The sequence below is a fragment of the Ictalurus punctatus genome, chromosome 4 (assembly GCF_001660625.3).
Source record: "Ictalurus punctatus breed USDA103 chromosome 4, Coco_2.0, whole genome shotgun sequence".
Classification (NCBI taxonomy): Eukaryota; Metazoa; Chordata; class Actinopteri; order Siluriformes; family Ictaluridae; genus Ictalurus; species Ictalurus punctatus.
The window spans coordinates 29,423,079-29,441,580 of record NC_071284.1 but is presented as its reverse complement, the minus strand read 5'-3'; the positions used below and the strand labels follow the sequence as shown (position 1 = coordinate 29,441,580).

The 18,502-nt window shown below is 36.5% G+C and overlaps 1 protein-coding gene and 1 long non-coding RNA gene across 4 annotated transcripts; one reads left to right on the top strand and one right to left on the bottom strand.

Annotated features, from left to right (window-relative positions):
• Window positions 1-781: 781 nt before the first annotated feature.
• On the bottom strand, window positions 782-15,714 carry vwa7 (von Willebrand factor A domain containing 7). 2 transcript variants are annotated; one of them, XM_017465767.3, is made up of 17 exons: window positions 15,480-15,714; window positions 12,265-12,507; window positions 11,181-11,414; window positions 10,817-10,913; window positions 10,524-10,655; window positions 9,697-9,892; window positions 9,005-9,180; window positions 8,750-8,862; window positions 8,499-8,615; window positions 8,224-8,424; window positions 7,939-8,065; window positions 6,411-6,563; window positions 5,246-5,338; window positions 4,490-4,767; window positions 3,515-3,651; window positions 2,781-2,940; window positions 782-2,546 (listed from the first exon to the last, which is right to left on the bottom strand). In XM_017465767.3, the coding sequence occupies exons 2-17, from the start codon at window positions 12,463-12,465 to the stop codon at window positions 1,950-1,952; spliced, it is 3,012 nt and encodes a 1,003-aa protein (XP_017321256.3). In that variant the 5' UTR covers window positions 12,466-12,507; window positions 15,480-15,714; the 3' UTR covers window positions 782-1,949. The 2 variants fall into 2 exon arrangements, with proteins under 2 accessions (XP_017321256.3, XP_053534110.1); XM_053678135.1 differs by lacking the exon at window positions 15,480-15,714 and having other exon boundaries at window positions 12,265-12,876.
• LOC108264338 (uncharacterized) lies at window positions 2,925-8,030 on the top strand. Of its 2 annotated transcripts, XR_001812385.3 has the most exons (5): window positions 2,925-3,196; window positions 3,508-3,638; window positions 4,569-4,811; window positions 6,432-6,573; window positions 7,945-8,030. It is a non-coding gene; the product is annotated as an uncharacterized LOC108264338 (long non-coding RNA). The 2 variants fall into 2 exon arrangements; XR_008393931.1 differs by lacking the exons at window positions 6,432-6,573; window positions 7,945-8,030 and having other exon boundaries at window positions 3,508-3,714; window positions 4,569-4,648.
• Window positions 15,715-18,502: the final 2,788 nt, after the last annotated feature.

Sequence of the window (18,502 nt, the reverse complement as noted above, 5' to 3'; positions counted from 1 at the left end):
ATTTTTTAAGAAAATAACAGAACAGGGTGTCAATTAGAATATCTCAACAATTTAATTATCAGTTTAGTCAAGTAATAAGTAAGCTGGAAAATAATTTACCAGCTGGTAAAGATGGTCTACTAGTTTGACCAGCTCAACCAGTGTTTTAACAGTCAGGGATAAACACATACAATTAGTACAATTACCCTAACACACTAACATTCGGCCACAGAATCTGTTCATGTCATTTAAATCATGCAATTTTATGTACATATTCAAACAAACTATACTTGTACTATACTTTACACATAAAGTATGTGGACAGCTGGCCAGTACCATGTGCTTGTTGAACATTTGATTCCAAAGACATGGCATTAATATGGAGTTTTGTGTAATAGATTATTAAATAGATTGTGTATTTCTGTCTATTATTATTATTATTACATGTAAATATATATATATATATATATATATATATATATATATATATATATATATATATATATATATATATATATATATGTTCTGTTTTTTTTTTTAAAATGTCTTTTATCTCACTATTCATTTAAAAACAAATTTTCATTTATTTAGCAGCAAAAATTGTAATTGACATGTAATTTTTCTCTTATTTTCACTTTACATCCATCCATCCATCCATCCATCTTCTACCGCTTATTCCTTTTCAGGGTACTTTACATCCATTTCAAAATTAATCTGCATCCACTCACATTACATGATAAAATTTTGCGTTCTCATTTTGTACCTCAACACAATTGAATTCTCAAATATGATTGGTCAGTAGTTGTTGACTAGAAGAAGAAGCCTTTATTTGTCACATATACATTACAGCACAATGAAATTATTTTTCTGCATATCCCAGCTTGTTATGAAGCTGAGAGAGAGAGAGAGAGAGAGAGAGAGAGAGAGAGAGAGAGAGAGAGAGAGAGAGAGAGAGAGAGGGAGGGAGAGGATGATGGAACAATTGTTTATAGCTGCTATAATGTAAGTGATGGTAGGATCTACCTTATCTTCCGGACATTCCACAACATTAAATGTAACTATGTACAGTACAATTAAAAAGTACAACGTGTCATTTATCAACGAAGAAAAAGTGTAATTGTTGGCAAATTGCTGTGGTGCAAGTGGAATAAAACACTTAGGGTGTGCTGTTATTAGAAAATAATCAATAACAGGGTGGAATGTTTTATGTACGAAATGTAAAGACAATAATACATATTTATAGATATTTTTATACATATGTATTTTGTTCATGGCTGTGGTCACTAACCCTCTTCCTTGAAATCTACCTTCCTGCAGGTTTCATCTACAACCAAAATCTATTTGGGTTGTACGTGAAATCTGTTAAACACCTGTTTTAGTTGATCAAGAACTTCTTAAGGCATTGATTAGATGGTCATTCAGGCATGATTATGGTTAGAGCTAAAGGAAGGTAGAGCTCCAGGAACAGGGTCGATGACCGTTGGTTAATGGCTATAAATATAATTCATTGTTGAGTGGTCCATTAACACATCTACACAGACATATTCAAATCATAAGTGTCTGTAAAATATTCAAAATTCAGTCATCTTGAGTGACCGCTTTTTCCGGGTTAGGGTCAGGATGCATCTTGAGCGTATTCAAGTAACACAGGGTGAATACACCCTGGATGGGATGCAGACATATTTTCACCTGGGGGAAATGTAATGTAGCCAGTTATCCTGCTGGCATGTTTTTGGGAGGTTGGAGGAAACCAGAGAACCCAGAGGAAACCCATGGGGAGAAGATGTGAAGAAGCCCAGAAACCAGTGACCGTGGAGCTGATGGAGCTTGTGGAGCAACACTACACGTTAGGTCACCATGCCACAAAATATTCAAAATGATTTCTTCAAAATCCAACACTGTTTATTCATTGTCCTGTTTTATCTATTTCACTTATTTTAAAGCACTTTCGAGATGAGTTTCAAACTTTGCTATGCACAAATTGTGTCCAATCCTAACAAGGTCCATAAAACAAGCGTTAGAAGTGTATGTGCAATCCCATTCGCTGCACTGTTTTTCTCTCTCAGTGCCCTCTGTTGGCTGGATGTCAGGCTGCAGTTCCTCATATTGCCTGCTCCATCCCACACAAGCAGCTCTGCCTGAGGGACACAGCACTGTGAAGTATAATGCAGCATTATGTGCTTTCTCCTTGCCCACTCACTAATGTTTACTGGAGGGTCACCATGCACTAATCTGACTTTTGCTAGTCTGTGGGCTGTCTGCTTGAGCCGTGCTGAGTGTCTGTGCAGCTGATGCCTTGTTGCTTCCTTGTGGAGCTGCTTCAGGGGACTTATATATGTTTCCTCAGGGAGCTGCATCAAAGAGTTGTCATTTTCCCCAATGGCCTCGTCATGGAGTAGCATGAGGGTGCCCTGTCCTACAGCAAGTTGTATGCTTGCCAAGCCAGAGTGACCCCTGTCCTTCAAGGTCAGGTAGACACTCCAGTTACCCAGAAAGCACTGAGAAAGAGGAGGACAGTCTGCCTTCACTTGCATCACAGAACATGATGGAGGAGACATGTCAGGCTCCTAGGTGGACAAAAAGGTTTATTTGCCAGAATCATATATATATATATATATATATATATATATATATATATATATATATATATATATATATATATATATATATATATATATATATATATATATATATAAACAATTGTATATTGCATTTAGCAATATTTTGTATATTATACTATTAAAATACTATAGGTTACTAAATTGTACTGTATATATTTTCAATATATTTGTCTTTCTCACCTCTGGTAAAACCAGAAGATATACAACAGCATAGTTGGCATCTGATGAGTCATGTGCCTGGACTGTAAGGGTCACTGTAAGTGTCTGACCTGCGTGGGTGGAGTACGGAGTAATCAGCCTGACCTCCTCCCTCACAGATCCTCTCTCTTTTATAAACAACCTGCAGGAGAACAGAGCCATGTTGCAAAACACATGGCTGAATTAAAAGCGAGTAGGAGGATGTTTTGAGCTTCATGAAATAAGGTGTCAAAGCTCAAGAAAGAATTTGTGCACATTTAAGTTTAGATAAAAATGCTTCCATAGTTCCTGATTGATCCTGTCCTTTTTTGAGTACAAAATGGCATACGTGTTGTGGCAGCAATGGCGTGGTCAAGTGCTGGATTTGCAAGAGAAGAGGAGTCGCACAGAACAAACCGGTAATGAGTGAGTGTTTATACCTGTGTGTAGCGTAACTAGCATGAATCTTCTGTATTAGCTGCTCAGTCCAAACTAGTTAAGAGGTTACAGAGCTTTTAAAGAAAAACTCATTACCATATCAGCCGTTGTTAAATAACACCACATTTTTAAACCTCTGTATTATTAGTCTTGGAGAACTCAACATTATTATGTGGAGAACTCGACATACAAGTGTGAATTATTTATTACTATAGAAATGATCATGTCTGAGACTGAGCACATTAGTGTAAACCTGTTTCAGCTCATTTCTGTTCATCATTACCACCATTAGGTCTCACCTTTGGTGTTTGCCATGCGAGAGGAAGCCACGGTCATCTTCAGCAGTCACTATGAAATGGCGTTCAGGACCATGGTTAAACACTTCAAACAATACTGTGGAGTGATGACCTGGAAGAAGATGAGGTGCTGAGAGCACCTGAGAGAGAGATTTTGTTGTTATATTTATTTACAGTCAGCTCCAGAATTATTGGCACCCTTGGTAAAGAGGATATTTAAAAATGTCTCTGTGGTTAATTAGCTTAAGCTCACACTGAAAATATGAGAGAAATCTAACCTCCAGTTAATGTAATTTTTTAAAAAAATAAATAAATAAATAAATAAAAGTAAGAATTATTCATATCCCAAGTGATTTGTATACAAAATGTACACGAACCAGTATGTTTTCATTTGCATTTCACTGTTAAGGTCACCTAATGTTTAACAGCTCTTAAGCAGTCATCCATGAAATATAAATATGAGGTCCATGACCTTGAAGTATGTTGACCTTCATAAAATCAGACAAATACAAATAATATCCACATGCCTGAAAGTGCCCATATCCACTGTTGTAGCAATAATTAACCAAAGACATCTAACCACAAACAGAAGCATGTTTTTGAACATAGAATTTGCTAAACACTACTGTGAGTTTTACTGCAACCAGCATCTGTGGTAAGATGAGACAAGATGAGATTCTGTGATGTCATGTGACTGTTTTTCCACCTTGAGAACCTTGTTAGGATTACAGTATCGGGTGTCATGAACTAACAGGACGATGCCACATTGATAAGGTTTTTATAATGTTCTTACAATAAATGTACTCCAATTAAAAGGTTACATTTATATAATATTTTCCTTTAGCTCGATATTTATCTCAATATTTCAGATTATCCCATTAAGCTAATTAAACACAAAGACATTTTCACAATTATGACCTTGATTGTATATTTTAAATAAGGATTTTGAGTGAAATTGTGTACCATATGGAGACTTACCATAATATGTACATGTGTGGGCTGAACCATCTCAGTGGAAACTCTCTCAAGCTCATTCCCACTTCTGTCTTTTCCACAGAGACACACACTAAAAGGCTTCCTGGGAACTGACTCAACGAAGCCGACCAGTTCCTCTCCTGACCAATTGGAAGTTGTAGAATTCAGTAATACCTTTTGAAACCCTTCCCCATTGGACCCTAGCAAGGTCACATGACTGAAAGTGGCTTCATCATTGGTGGACAGGCCTGTTATAGCCACCACTATAAATGCTGGTACACCTATTGAGGAGGAAGGAGGTGACAAAATTCAAAAGCAATGAAACGTATGTGAGCATATTTTATTGAATTAGTTCCTGTAAAATAATTCTCCAAAGTTACTCTTTAAAAATAATAATAATAATAATAATAATAATAAATAAATAAATTTAAAAAGACTCAAACCTGAAGAGAAATTGAGAGAAAAAAAAATGTGTGAGAAAAAAATTTTGTAACCGATGAAATTATGTTATGGTGTGGTTTTTTGTTGTTGTTGTTGTTGTTTTTTGGGACATTTTGTTCTTATACCTAATAAATCTATATCTATATCATTTACTCTGTTCTGAGATTTTATAGTTTAGCTGCATTTTTCCATGTGTACACATAGTTGGAAAAATATATCTGAATAAAAAACAAAATGCCTCATTAGTCTGGTGTATGGGCTATTTCAGTCATTTCCCCAAACTCCATGCTTAATCAAAATTAAGCAAACTTAGCTTACCTGCAATAGGACTGCCTTCTACTCTCCGTAGCCCTGGGTGAGTCTCATTTGCCTCTACTGCAAAGTAATAGAAAAAGTCCAATGTGCTTTCTCCTAGGAGACAAAACATAAATTCTGTGTTATTTATAACAATTCCTAATTTTTGGTAATGGTATGTTTAAAGTATATCGTTATAATTAGGATACTTTTGTTTACTGTAGTGTGAATGACATCTAGAAATCACATGCTGATTCACCTTTATGCATTTACCATTTAAATGAAATAGTGCCGTGTTTATAGTCCCTTCATTTCTTATGAAAAGTACCCCCCCCCCCCCAAAAAGGCTAGAGAAAAAAGATTTGCATTTCCAAAACCCAAAATAATGCAATGTCCAAAATTCACTTCAGTCAATTTAGTCTCCCTTTTAATTTAAAGTGCACCTGTTATGGTTTTTCAAATATTCCCTTTCATGTAGTGTGTTATAGAGCTATTTGTGAATGTAAAAAGTCTGCAAAGTTTCAAATATCAAAGCGCATGACAAACAGAGTTATTGATTCCCAAAAGAAGGAATCGATTCTGAACAGCTGAATTGAGTCATTAGTGATTCCAGACTTTACTTCCTGTACTAACCTACGTAGGTTTGTAACAATAAACCCCGCCTCTGGTCTTCATCGGCTGCTCGCTGACAGACGGAGCTGAAACTCGTTACAGTAGTGGGCGTTTCCTTTTTGAAACGCTGACAGCGGTAGACCAATCATAACAGACTGGGACATCTGAGTATGCTCTCAGAAAGGAGTCGTTTAGAATGAATCCTTTAGAACGGATCATTTAACGAGTCGTTTGTGACACTGGGGGGAAAATGGGTAATGCTGCAGTTTAAATTATGAGCACGTTAAAGTGTTTTTTGACCTCGGATGCATGTAAATCTCTTGTATGAGAGTTAAACCAAAATTAGGCACGTTTCAAAACCATAATAGGTGCACTTTAAGATATATGGATTTATGAATGCTTATTATAATTTTTTTTTCTGTTTTGTTTATCTGTAAACTGTTACCTAATATTCATTTACTGTTTTATATATAAAGCGGTTTGTGATCAAAGAAAATAAAGAAAATGTTATAGAGTGAAAATGTTATAAGGTATTGAAATGTGCTCCTTGATTGGAGAGTTGTTTAGAGCCACTTACCTAAGACATTAAATGTGATAGGTCCATGGGATGTGACGCTGAGTTGCCAGTGGCCAGGGTCTATAGGCGGCAGAAGCCTGACTCGGTACAGACCGTCAGACTGATCCAGCTCACCCAGAGGACCTGCTTCACTAAGAAGAGACTGACGAGCACCTAACAGAGAGTGAGACAGAGAGACAGAGACATTTTGTTGGCATGCATGCACATGCAATTATATAGGGAGTCCAATGAAATGTTAGGATTAAATAGATTTTTTTTTTTTCCAAAATAAAGGTTTCCCTATGATTTGATTTTCCCTGACAAATGAAGTAAAGTACACAATTAATCAGAAAACAAATATTTTTTAAGGTTAAAAATTTGTATACAAACTAATATCACAAAACGAATATCTAAATAATAAACTGATATCCGTTTCATTATAAAGATACTAACTTCCACTAGAATATTTCATTTCGACTCGTCTTCATGATCAAGTTTGTCATGTAATATTGGAGAAGGACTAGAAACTACATTTCCCATCAGCCACTGCACCATGTCACCTGTCTCCAAGCTCATTAGCACTGGTGTGTGTATATATAGTCACATTCTGCACTGCAGGAGTTGTCTTGCGTTGCTTGCTCTGTCTCCATATATATATATATATGTGTGTGTGTGTGTGTGTGTGTGTATATATATATATATATATATATATATATATATATATATATATATATATATATATATATATATATATATATATATATATATATATATATATATATATATATATATATATATATGCTGTATATGCTCATATTTGTTCCATGTAAGTCTTGTGTTGTGCTTTGTTGGATACTTTATTAAACGTTTTACTTACAGTCTGAATTTGCCTCCGCCTATATTTCTATAACGTGATAAAGTTTCATGTAAAAACTTTTTACATGAAAATGCCATTTGCATTATAGGTTATTAAAATAATTTTACCAAGTTAGGTATCATAAGGCTTTTCATGCACAGACAAATAACTTAGTAATAATATTGTCTTGTTCATGTCGGTTATATGTACACAGCTACTCCTTTTTCATTCATAATTTTGTCCATTTTTACATTTGTAACTAACTCCATGGGATTTATTTATTTATTTATTCATTCATTTATTTATTTAAACTTCATGCATCGACATTAGCAGCAAATGATTTGACTCAAGTCAAGTGCCGAGGTGTGATAATGTTTCATTTGCTTTAGAGATATATTTTATCTTTCTATTTGGTTATTTGAGAAGTTTTGAGTTGATTATTGTATTGTTACCTCCTGATGTTGCCATTTAAAAAAAAAAAAAAAATTGTTGTTACTGTTTATATGGTCATATATTAGGAGGGGGGAGTTGGGGGGCCTTTTGCATGTATTTTGAAAGTGTAAAATTGCCTTTGCATGCTTGTCATTTGCAATGTTAAACACCATTGGTGTGTGTGTGTGTGTGTGTGTGTGTGTGTGTGTGTGTGTGTGTGTGTGTGTGTGTGTGTGTGTGTGTGTGTGTGTGTGTGTGTACCTTTAGGGTTGATGAGGACACAGTGTGTGAGTTTTCCAGCAACATGGAGCCTGACGGATCTTACTGCTTGGTCGATAGTGAAGGAGTGTGATGAATCTGCCTCACTTTCTGCATGAAACAGAGTCACCTGAGGAGGAGAACAGAAAATAAACCCGACCCAACCATATACACAACCTGCTGACTTTCATACTGGTGAGTACAAAAACAGAAATAATTGCATGTATTTATGTAATTTATTGAGGTGATTTATTGAAACTCATATTGCTGGAGATTTCATTTGAATACCTTGCTGGAAGTGGTGCTGTCTTCCATGATGGCTGAAGCTTTATGGATATCCCTGTTAGTGGTGAAGATGGTCATCCCTCCAGATAAGGAGGACAGCGAGGAGTACAGAGAGAATCTGTCAGGAGATAGGGTTGTTCTCTTCTTCCTCTTGCTCATCACTCTCTCTCTATGACTTGGGTCGTCAGTCAACAGGAAGGTAACCTGGTGAAGGAAAGGTGGAGGTTTTCATGATGTGGGTGTTCATGTGTATTCATGTTTGTGACTGTGTGTTTTACCTTGCTCTGTTTTTCTAAAATGAGAGCTTTGACAGTGCTGTACAGGTGGCTGTCTTTAGGGGATGCATCAGTGAAAACAAAAATCTCAGACAGAGGTGGACTATGGATCAGAGCCAGCTGAAATAGAGACACACATATTATGGCGCCATTATGGATCTGCAAAGAAACATTGCTATTCATATACATTACCATTCATCAAATTCCTCTTATGATGCTTGAAAAATTCTGGTCCTCTGTCTCTATAGACTTACCTGAACAGCAGAGAGACACATCTCTGGTTCATCTCCTCCACCAAGAGCCATTAAATTCTCCATGAACTGCTGGAATTCATTGGGGTCGTCTGTCTCCAAAACAGGACCTACAGCTGAAAATGACCACTTTTATTTAGCATTACAGACACACATACATTTCAAGTGATTTTCTTTGGTTGTTGTATGTCCCATTCCATGGCAATCTCTGATGTTTCTGTTACCTTTCAAAAAAAAAAAAAGTGTCTCTGTTCTTACTTGGATCATGGAAAGGGATGAGCAGGAAGGTGCCAGGAAGCCCAGGTTCATGATTCCTCGCTCGTGCCTGAATGATGGACAGGGCACGGAGACGAGCAGCTGTGATCTCTTCAAACATGCTACCTGTCGTGTCTATGACAAACACCAGGGCTGGAGGCTGTTTGACACTGAGGAATCTGAAAAAATATACAGATAATCCAAAAGTTCCTCGGTTATTTTTCATAACACATGAAAAGGCCCTGAAAGAACTTCTACACCTGTTGTTAGCACTTTAATTAAAGGCAGTGTTTATTTAAAAAAAAAAAATTAAAGGAAAAAATTTGAAGAGTGTAACTAACTGTTGACATGGTGAAGTTTTTTTGAGGAGGCATTTAGTTTAACATGCTACGTCAGATGCTATGCTATTCTAGCATGCGGTGTTACGCTAACAGTCTGAAGTTAAGCTCTTTTCAGACAGGGGAAAATCTTCAGAATTTTGCAGTTTCTTTCTAACAAGCTAATTTTTTTTGTATTAATATCTTTAAGGGAGGTAAAAAATAAATAAATAAATAAATAAATAAATAAATAAACACTACATTTAGTTTTTGTACTAATCTAGTTCTCTGACTTACAGCCTCAATGAAACTGGAACTACTTTCTCGGGTTATATCACTGTAAAGTCTATGGAAGTGTAATTTAGGTTGACCTCTGACCTGAGGAAGCTCATGGGTCCCACCTCATTTCTGAGGTCTTGGAGCACTCTAACAGTTGCCTTGGAAGCAAGCTGCGCAGCCTCTTTATGAAGGAAGTGGTGTGGCGAGAAGAGAGGGGACGTGCTGTCCTTATTAATGCCACCCTCAGCTGCGTGGTGACGACTGCTGTCCAGTATACCACCATGGCTGCACTTCCCTAAAAGACACCAAAAATGTCACAACCCTAAATCACACTACAGCATGTCGACTGCACTGGAAACCCTTTAGGTATACAATCCACTACTTTTATAAACACGTTACGTACAGTAGCTACCTCTGCTGCATATTCGTAACTTTATCGTACACCCCAACTATCAAGAACTTGGCATTACTGACCGCAATAAAACGAAACAATTTTGTATTTTTGGCTGCACACAGCCATGTGGGTTAGGTTTTTTTTTTTGTTGTTTTTTTAATGGAAGAGATTTTATAGCAAAGTCATTCTGAGACGTATAGTTCTAATACCAATTTTGTGTTTCATTTTCACCATTGAAAACGATTTGAACAGCTCGGTTGATACTGTGAAACAGTGCTATTTTAAGACTCAGTTATCACACTATGAAAATTTCTACAATATCTACAACACTCAAATAAAACTATTATGAATTATGCCTTAATTTTGGTAGCAAACTAAACCAAGGTTGCCGTTTTAACTGTTCCATCTGTAGTCTCTTGGCATTTAAATATAAATAAGTAAGAGGTTAAATGTGGTAATGTAATTTTGCTTGATACTATCATTACACTGCAGGTCTGTGGCTTTGAGTCTGGCCCTTTAGGAGTGAACTTACCTATAGGTTTGGCTGGGTAAGTGCTGAAATATCCAGTGGTCAGAAGAGGTTCTGGTGAACCCCTGACAAGCTCTTCCAATAAATTATTATAGCAACTGAATTGATGACATGCAGCACAGGTAGGCGTGTCCTCTGAAACCAAACGTTAGAGTATTCAGGTGGTGTCAGATTGCTATGTACACTGCTAACAGCTGAGTTTAATTGTTATACTCTACGTATTCCTATGTATCGACCATATTTTTTTTTTGCATTTGTCCTATAGTTTAGCTCATTGTACATGTTGTGCAGCTCACCTGAAGCTATAGGTACTGCCGGCTCATTGGGGTGCAACAGATGAAGGTATTCAGTATGCTGTCCCATTTCCACCCAGTTGCTGTGGCTATAAAAGTCCTACACACACATAACCACACATAAAATATTATTTGGTTAATTGCATTTTAGATTTTGATTAAGAAGTATAGTTAATGGACAGTGTTTGTCACATATTTAATACTAAAACATAGTAATGTACTTCTTTAATACTTTTAAATCTTATTTTATGTGCCATATTTAAATTCTGCTGTGGATCTCATTTCAGTTACAGAGTTTGAAGCATACTTGCTAACTTTCAGTGTATTTTTGCCATGTGTAATGAAATGCCCCATTGAATCCCTGTACCTGTAAGCCATGGAGGAGCTGTCCCAGGATATATCTCGCACCTTGATAATCCTTCTTCCGAGTTAACAGAACTGCCTGCTTCCAGAAGTCCCGCATAATCTCTGTGCTTCCTTCTACTCTCTCTGAGTCAAAGTGATACACCGGGTCAGAACGCGTAGAACTCAGGAAGTCCATTGCAGCATTGGCGCTGACCACCTCACCCATGGATTTCCAAAATGCCCGACCTAGGTCAACCTGATTTTAACACAAGTAAGCACATGACACTACAGAATTTTTTTTTTATTTGTTTGTTTGTTTGTATTGTACTGTCAGATTAGGGCTCATCATTGTTTATCTAGTATTGTTTTTGTTTTATCTCGTTTGCTCAAAAAGCAATTTGTCATCAAGTAGTCTAACTTGAAGGGTGCCAATACTTATGGAAATGACCGTATGCTTTCCTTATTATATAAAACAACACATCATATACAAACAAATATGTATGCATCCAAGAATGGACTACCAGGGAGACAAAAATATATATTGGTATTCAGACAATAATTTTTTTGTTTGTTTGTTTGTTTATTTGTTTTTTTTAAGCAATTGGACATTTTACCATTTCAAATGTCAATAACACAACAATCACAGTTATTTGGGCCAAAAAATAACCCTATTAAACTTTTACTGAAAATAGAACAATACTAAACATGTTTTTTAGACCGTGAAATGGGTATTTGTTTAATTACAGAGGTGATGTTCAGGGCTGAGATTCCTCAAAGCATCACAGTATAATGGTCATGGTTAAATGGTAGAGTGAGCATCACATTGAACACTCTCTCTCTACTCAAATGGTTATTTTAGTCTCTGTTAGATTCCTTCCCAGCTTTTACACTTCCACCTGCACACCCACTGGCCCTCAGGAGAATCCTCATGATTGGGAAGAGTTTATGTGTGTCTATTTTAATGGAGCGGAAGATACTATACTGTACATATTGAGAATTTTACAGTTATATTACTACATAATAATAAAAAAAAAATATGTAGTTCAATAGGATGTCAATTAATCAATTAATCAATGGTTTAAGTGCCATTGTCCTGCAGTACGTACCTGCTCCTGGCCACCAAAGTGGTCAGGCATCATCTTAATAGTCTCCAAGGTGACGTTGTGCAGAGCCTGCTCTGTCATATACTGGTGTGTATAAGAGTCCCACGACAATGTCAGCACTCGAGACCAGAAGTTGGGCAGGAAAGCCCAGCACATGGATGCATAGTGGAGCAGCAGAATGAACAGACTGATACTACCCATCATATCAATTTCAATAATGGCTTTTTATCTCCAAAGTCATCTGCTCTGTAGGAAAAATAGATATACCAATCACATACAGGACAGAATCATACTGTATATAAAATCATATACTTTAGTTTGAAGTCTCAATTTAGGCCCCTAGTAATCAAATCCTGTCTGAGTTTATCAAGGGGCATCCGTAAGTGTTACAAGTGCTTTATTTAGCAAGTTATATATGTGTTATGATTTCTTCATGAATTCTTTAGTAAGTACCTAAAATTCCATTTGAACTGTAGTATGAACAGTACGGAATAACTGAGTGCCAAAATTCTTTACTCAAGTAAAAGTGAAATGACTCATAAATAAATAAATAAATACTTTGGTCGTATTTATGGTTTAATTAATGCTTTCACGCTATCCGTTGTTAGCCAGATGAGGACGGCTACCCTTCTGAGTCTGGTTCCTCTCAAGGTTTCTTCCTCAGATCATCTTAAAGAGTTTTTCCTCGGCACCGTCACCACCGGCTCGCTCAACTGGCATAAATCCACACACTTAAAATCTGTATCCTGTATTTATATGTTTCTGTAAAGCTGCTTTGAGACAATGACCATTGTAAAAAGCGCAATACAAATAAAATTGAATTGAATTGAATTGAAAATGCAGCTTCAAATTCTTTACTTGTGTTAAAGTTAATTAATGTTTTTTTTTTTTTTTTTTTTAACCATCTATCTCTAATGCTACACTGCAGTTATATAGAGTTTTTATCCAAAGCGCGTTACACTGTGTTTCATTCACTCATTCACACACACACTCACACACCAATGGTAGCAGAGCTTCCATGCAAGGCGCTAACTTGCCATCGGGAGCAACTTGGGGTTCATTGTCTTACCCAAGGACGCTTCAGTATGTAGAGTCATGTGGGCCAGGAATCTAACCGCCAACCGTACGATTAGTGGACACCCCTCTCTACCACCTGAACCACAGCCGCCCCATTAATTATGGTAAATTAGTACACAAGAAACCAAGGAATGATACAATCTAACTGAATACTAATAGCTACATAGTTATCACAGTGCTGTAGATTACAGTGAGAGGTATTACATCTCATCCTCACTCTTAGACTTATATCTGTAACGTCTGTTAAAAGTTTAGATTTGTTAGGATCGGCTCCTTGAAGCAATCTCATACTAAAAGTTCACTTTATGACTTTACAAATCGGGGGCACAGTGGCTTAGTGGTTAGCACATTTGCCTCGCACCTCCAGAGTTAGGGGTTTTGAACTCCGCCTCTGCTCTGTGTGCACAAAGTTTACATGTGCTCCCTTTGCTTCAAGGGTTTCCGCCAGGTACTCTAGTTTCCACCCCAAGTCCAAAGACGTGCGTTGTAGGTCAGTTGGCATTTCCAAATTATTCGTAGTGTGTGAATGGGTGTGATTGTGCCCTGTGATGTGTTGGCACCACCCCCAGGGAACACCCCACTTGTTCCCCACATTACCTGGGATAGGCTCCAGGCTCCCTGTGTAGGATAAGCAGTATAGAACATGATGGATGGATTTTACAAATACACGATTCTAGACAGATGTATTGCTGCTGTGCTTGAAAATGTTCAGCTGTATTCAGAGTCAAAGACATCCAAAAGTCCAAAAGTTACATCAGCATTTGAAAGGAATATGAAGGGAAAGTTATTTATATTCAGGAGTGGGTTACACACCCCCTTAATGAGATTTTCTGGGCTCTCTATTGATATGCAAATTACCTGGATGTAGTTCACAACTCTGAGGATGACAGAAAGTCAGTGTTTTGTCCTTTGAAATGTAATGCAAAATATTTGCTGAAAGCTCTTTTCTAATAACGAATACTTAAAAAAGAGACGAGTGTAAACGAGTGTAAGGTCATAAAATGATACCTCAGTAGAGCCACGGTAATACTTTTGCAGAACAAAGAAAATATTTCCGTCTAGCTGAGTGTAATAGTGGTTTCTGTGCAAACTTGTTGTTCAGACAGACGTGTTGCATTTCAATTCTTCTTTACAGGATGTGGTGAGAATCAGAGTGTGAGACAGGGAAAAGATTAAAGAATAAGTGAAACTGGCCTTTCTAGTATTCTATTGTCATCTTTAAATGTTGAGAGATGACTGCTGGTTTTATTATTGTTTTCTCTCATGCCACTGATATGCTGATCAGTTACACTGACCAGCCCAGGACATCGTGCTGTATGTATTTTAAGGCATGTAAATTAACTTACGTATACAATAACTGTAGATTTGATGAAGCATTTATTTTGCAATTCCATGTTGTACATGCAGAAGCTACACCTGTTGTCTGGTTATGTACAGCATATGTGTGTAGTGTGTGTATTGGTCTGTCCAACCCTCAAACACTCTGCATTTCAAATATTGATGCATGTCAAATATTATACGTTTATAATACATTTAAATAATTGTGCCTGCAAAAAAAATAAGAAGAAAATGATGGTATAGTGTTGGCTATGGACTACAAATATTGGTAAGAAATTAAGAAAATATTTTTTTAGGAATTATATATATATATATATATATATATATATATATATATATATATATATATATATATATATATATATATATATATATATATATGTATATATATGTATATATATATATATGTATATATATATATATATATATATATATATATATATATATATATATATATATATATATATATATATATATTTATTTTGTTAACACAATGAACATGAACCACAATGGTGTTGTAAGTGTAAATTAAAAAATTTTTTTTTTTTTTTTTTTAAAAAAGCATTTTAATTTGAAACCTTTTCAGAAAATGTATTTTTGTATAATAAGTATAACTAACTTAACTTACAAAGCATGACCTTACCTGTATCTTAAAATAATAATTAAAATTGGCATTTTAAGTATTTTAAAAGTTGGATTTTTTTCTCACACTATTATTTTTATTCATATAAACAATAATAAAGGTCATCTGCTGTTGCACTTGCGCTCCATACAATCTACCATAATTCATGAACACATCTTACCTGTCATTCTGTCTTCTGCTCTTTATTCTACTTTGATCTCATCACCCTGCCTGCTCCCGTCAGTTATGAGCGCTGTGTTGTCATCTCACTAATCAGGAAACATGTAAACCCACGTGTGAAACCTCCTTGGTTTTTCAAACGCATAAACAGAGGGAGCTTTACATAAGCTCGGTTTTAGAAGAAGCACCCAGTTGTAAAAAGCAAAGGTGCTGAGATGGACACAGGTTGTCCAGTTAGAAGATGGGAGCCCGTGTTGCCTCATGTGCCTCCCTCGTACTTCTTTTTCTATCCCCTTTCTCACCCTATTATTGCATGGTGCATTTGTTTCTTACAAAAGAACTGAATACATTAAGGGTTGGTATGTCCGAACCCCAGGCCCACCCCCAGCCTTTCAGTCTCTTCTGTTCTATAGGAAAAAGACACAATGATGACTCCTTCACTGAGATGTTGTGGGAGAAAAATGTAAGACTTGGACTCCAACACAGTTTTTGGAATTTTTGGTAGGGGTTTAACAGTGTTTTATTATAGATGTGTTTTCTGTAATGGTAACTTTTTTAATCCCTGGATGAATATAGGTTTCTGTTTGGGTTTTGCTTTTCAAGTGGTGGCGCTATTGTGCTATGTTTATTTATTTATTTATTTATTTATTTTTTTATTTATCGGATTTGAGTAATTAAAAAATGGATGTCTGCTTCAGAAAGTGTGTGTGTGTGTGTGTGTGTGTGTGTGTGTGTGTGTGTGTGTGTGTGTGTTTAGGAGTAACTATGTGAGCCGAGGGGAAGAATGACCCTTAGAGTTTTAGTGCAGGAATGGAGTGAATGGGACAATAGGATGGCAGAATAAAGCAGCCACTAGAATAGGTTTCCATGCTTGAATTGTTAGAAATATCTATTTATTCTTCTAAGATTGTTTTATACTCTGTTTTTTTTTTTTTTTTTTTTTTTTGCAGCAGAATTATTTTTGAGGACAAATAGAACATTCTTATATGAGATAAATACTAAAGATAAATAGACAATACTAATAAATACTAGAGATAAATAGACAAACACTAGGAGGTATGAGAATAATTTTTAATTACTACAGTGCGGTCTGTTGATCAGGTCTTAGGCCTCAGACAGTATCTCATAAAAAAATATTTCGTCAAATGTAATTCTGTCCACATTCCATTTTCTCCCCTAAATGTCAAATTGCCTTAATTTAATTCAGTTTCATGCAAATGAACAAAAAAAATCTGTATCTATTATTAATCATATTTAGTCATCTTAATAAAACATTTAACATGTCACAAGTTGAGGGATTATCCATCCATCCATCCATTTTCTGTGCCGTTTATCCTACACAGGGTCGCGGGGAGCCTGGAGCCTATCCCAGGGGACACAAGGCGGAGGACATCATGGACGAGCTGCCAGCCTATCGCAGGGCACAATCACATACACATTCACACACTATGGACAATTTGGAAATAGCAATCAGCCTACAATGCAGGTCTTTGGACTGGGGGAGGAAACCAGAGTACCCAGAGGAAACCCACGAAGCACAGGGAGAATGCAGAGGCGGGAATCGAATCCTCAATCCTGGAGGGGTGAGGCAAACTTGATAACCATGCTCCCTCAAATTGAGGGATTATTATTATTATTATTATTATTATTATTATTATTATTATTTATTAATGTATTACTTAAGTAGATTTTACTCCCATATGATTTGATATAATATGTATGTTATCCATGTCCGTGTGGGTTTCCTCCCACCAATCATGTCACAAGGTGGATTTGCTAAGATAAATTGGTCCAAAGTGTCAGTGAATGAATCTGTGTGTGTGTGTGTGTGTGTGTGTGTGTGTGTGTGTGTGTGTGTGTGTGTGTGTGTGTGTGTGTGTGTGTGTCTGTGTGTCTGTGTGTCTGTGTGTGTCTGTGTGTGGCGTGTGTGTATGGTGCCTTGTGATGAACTAGCAAACCATCAAGGTTGTATTCCTGCCTTATGCCCATGGGATAGGCTCTGGATCCACCGTGACCCTGATCAGCACAAAGATGCCACTGAACGTTCGAGTGAGTGAACAAGAAAGCATAGGATCATGGTTAATTGATTGACAGGAATTTTGTTTCTAGATTTAACAAGAAGCAGGGTGATGTTACATGTATGTTTCACAGCCATATGCAGATTTCTCTTGAGGAAGCTCTATTTCTGAATAACTATTTCTGAATAATACATCTCAAGAGTGATGAGATCACATCAGATTTTGTTTATCCATCATCAGATTAGATACGGTGCCAGTTTATTTAACAGTTTCGTATCGTATTGTGTTTGTGTGTGTGTGTGTGTGTGTGTGTGTGTGTGTGTGTGTGTGTGTGTGTGTGTGTGTGTGTGTGTGAAGGTAATGCAAAAAAAAAAATGAAATTGCTGTTTGTTATTGCTTACTGAATGAGAAAGTCTCAATTCTCATTTCAAGGAATGTTAGATGTTCTAGCCATGTGTGTCGTTTCTGTGAATCAGGATGTTCTGCATGATTAAACATGTCTCTGAGAAAACATATAGCCTGAGGAGAAATTGAGCAATTGAGTTTGGCTTCCGTCACCACTGCGGTTCAGACACGTTCCTCAGCACAAACTGTTCTAGTCTTGCATTCCTTCACTTCCATCAGTGCACACTGTAATGCAGAATTTAATGACATCCATTACATTCAAAACAAATGTTCAAAATTGCAATCATGGGCAAATTGCTGTGGTATGAGAGGAATAAAATACAACGTGACATGCTGTTATAGGAAAACAATCAAGGACCGGGCATGATCTATTGACACCCCATAAACAGATTTGCTCTTTGAGACGTTTCAAGAAACGGTAACTTTTCAGATCATTTAACATTTGGTGTGTATGGAGACAATATTTAAAGAGATTCCTAAAAATTCAATGCTGGCTTGAGTTACTGAGCGAGCTAAAGGTGTTAAAGCTAAAGACAGGACCAAGCTAGCAATCTCATGGAAAAAAAAATCTCATGGGGAAAATAAAAAAATATGTAACTAG

Coding starts and splice junctions, on each gene's coding strand:
- vwa7 (XM_017465767.3), bottom strand. CDS start 12,465: ATGATGGGTAGTATCAGTCTGTTCATTCTGCTGCTCCACTATGCATCC. Junction 9,893..10,523: donor TTACCCAGCCAAACCTATAG/GTAAGTTCACTC, acceptor GGTGTCTTTTAG/GGAAGTGCAGCCATGGTGGT. Junction 8,066..8,223: donor ACAGCACCACTTCCAGCAAG/GTATTCAAATGA, acceptor TCTCCTCCTCAG/GTGACTCTGTTTCATGCAGA.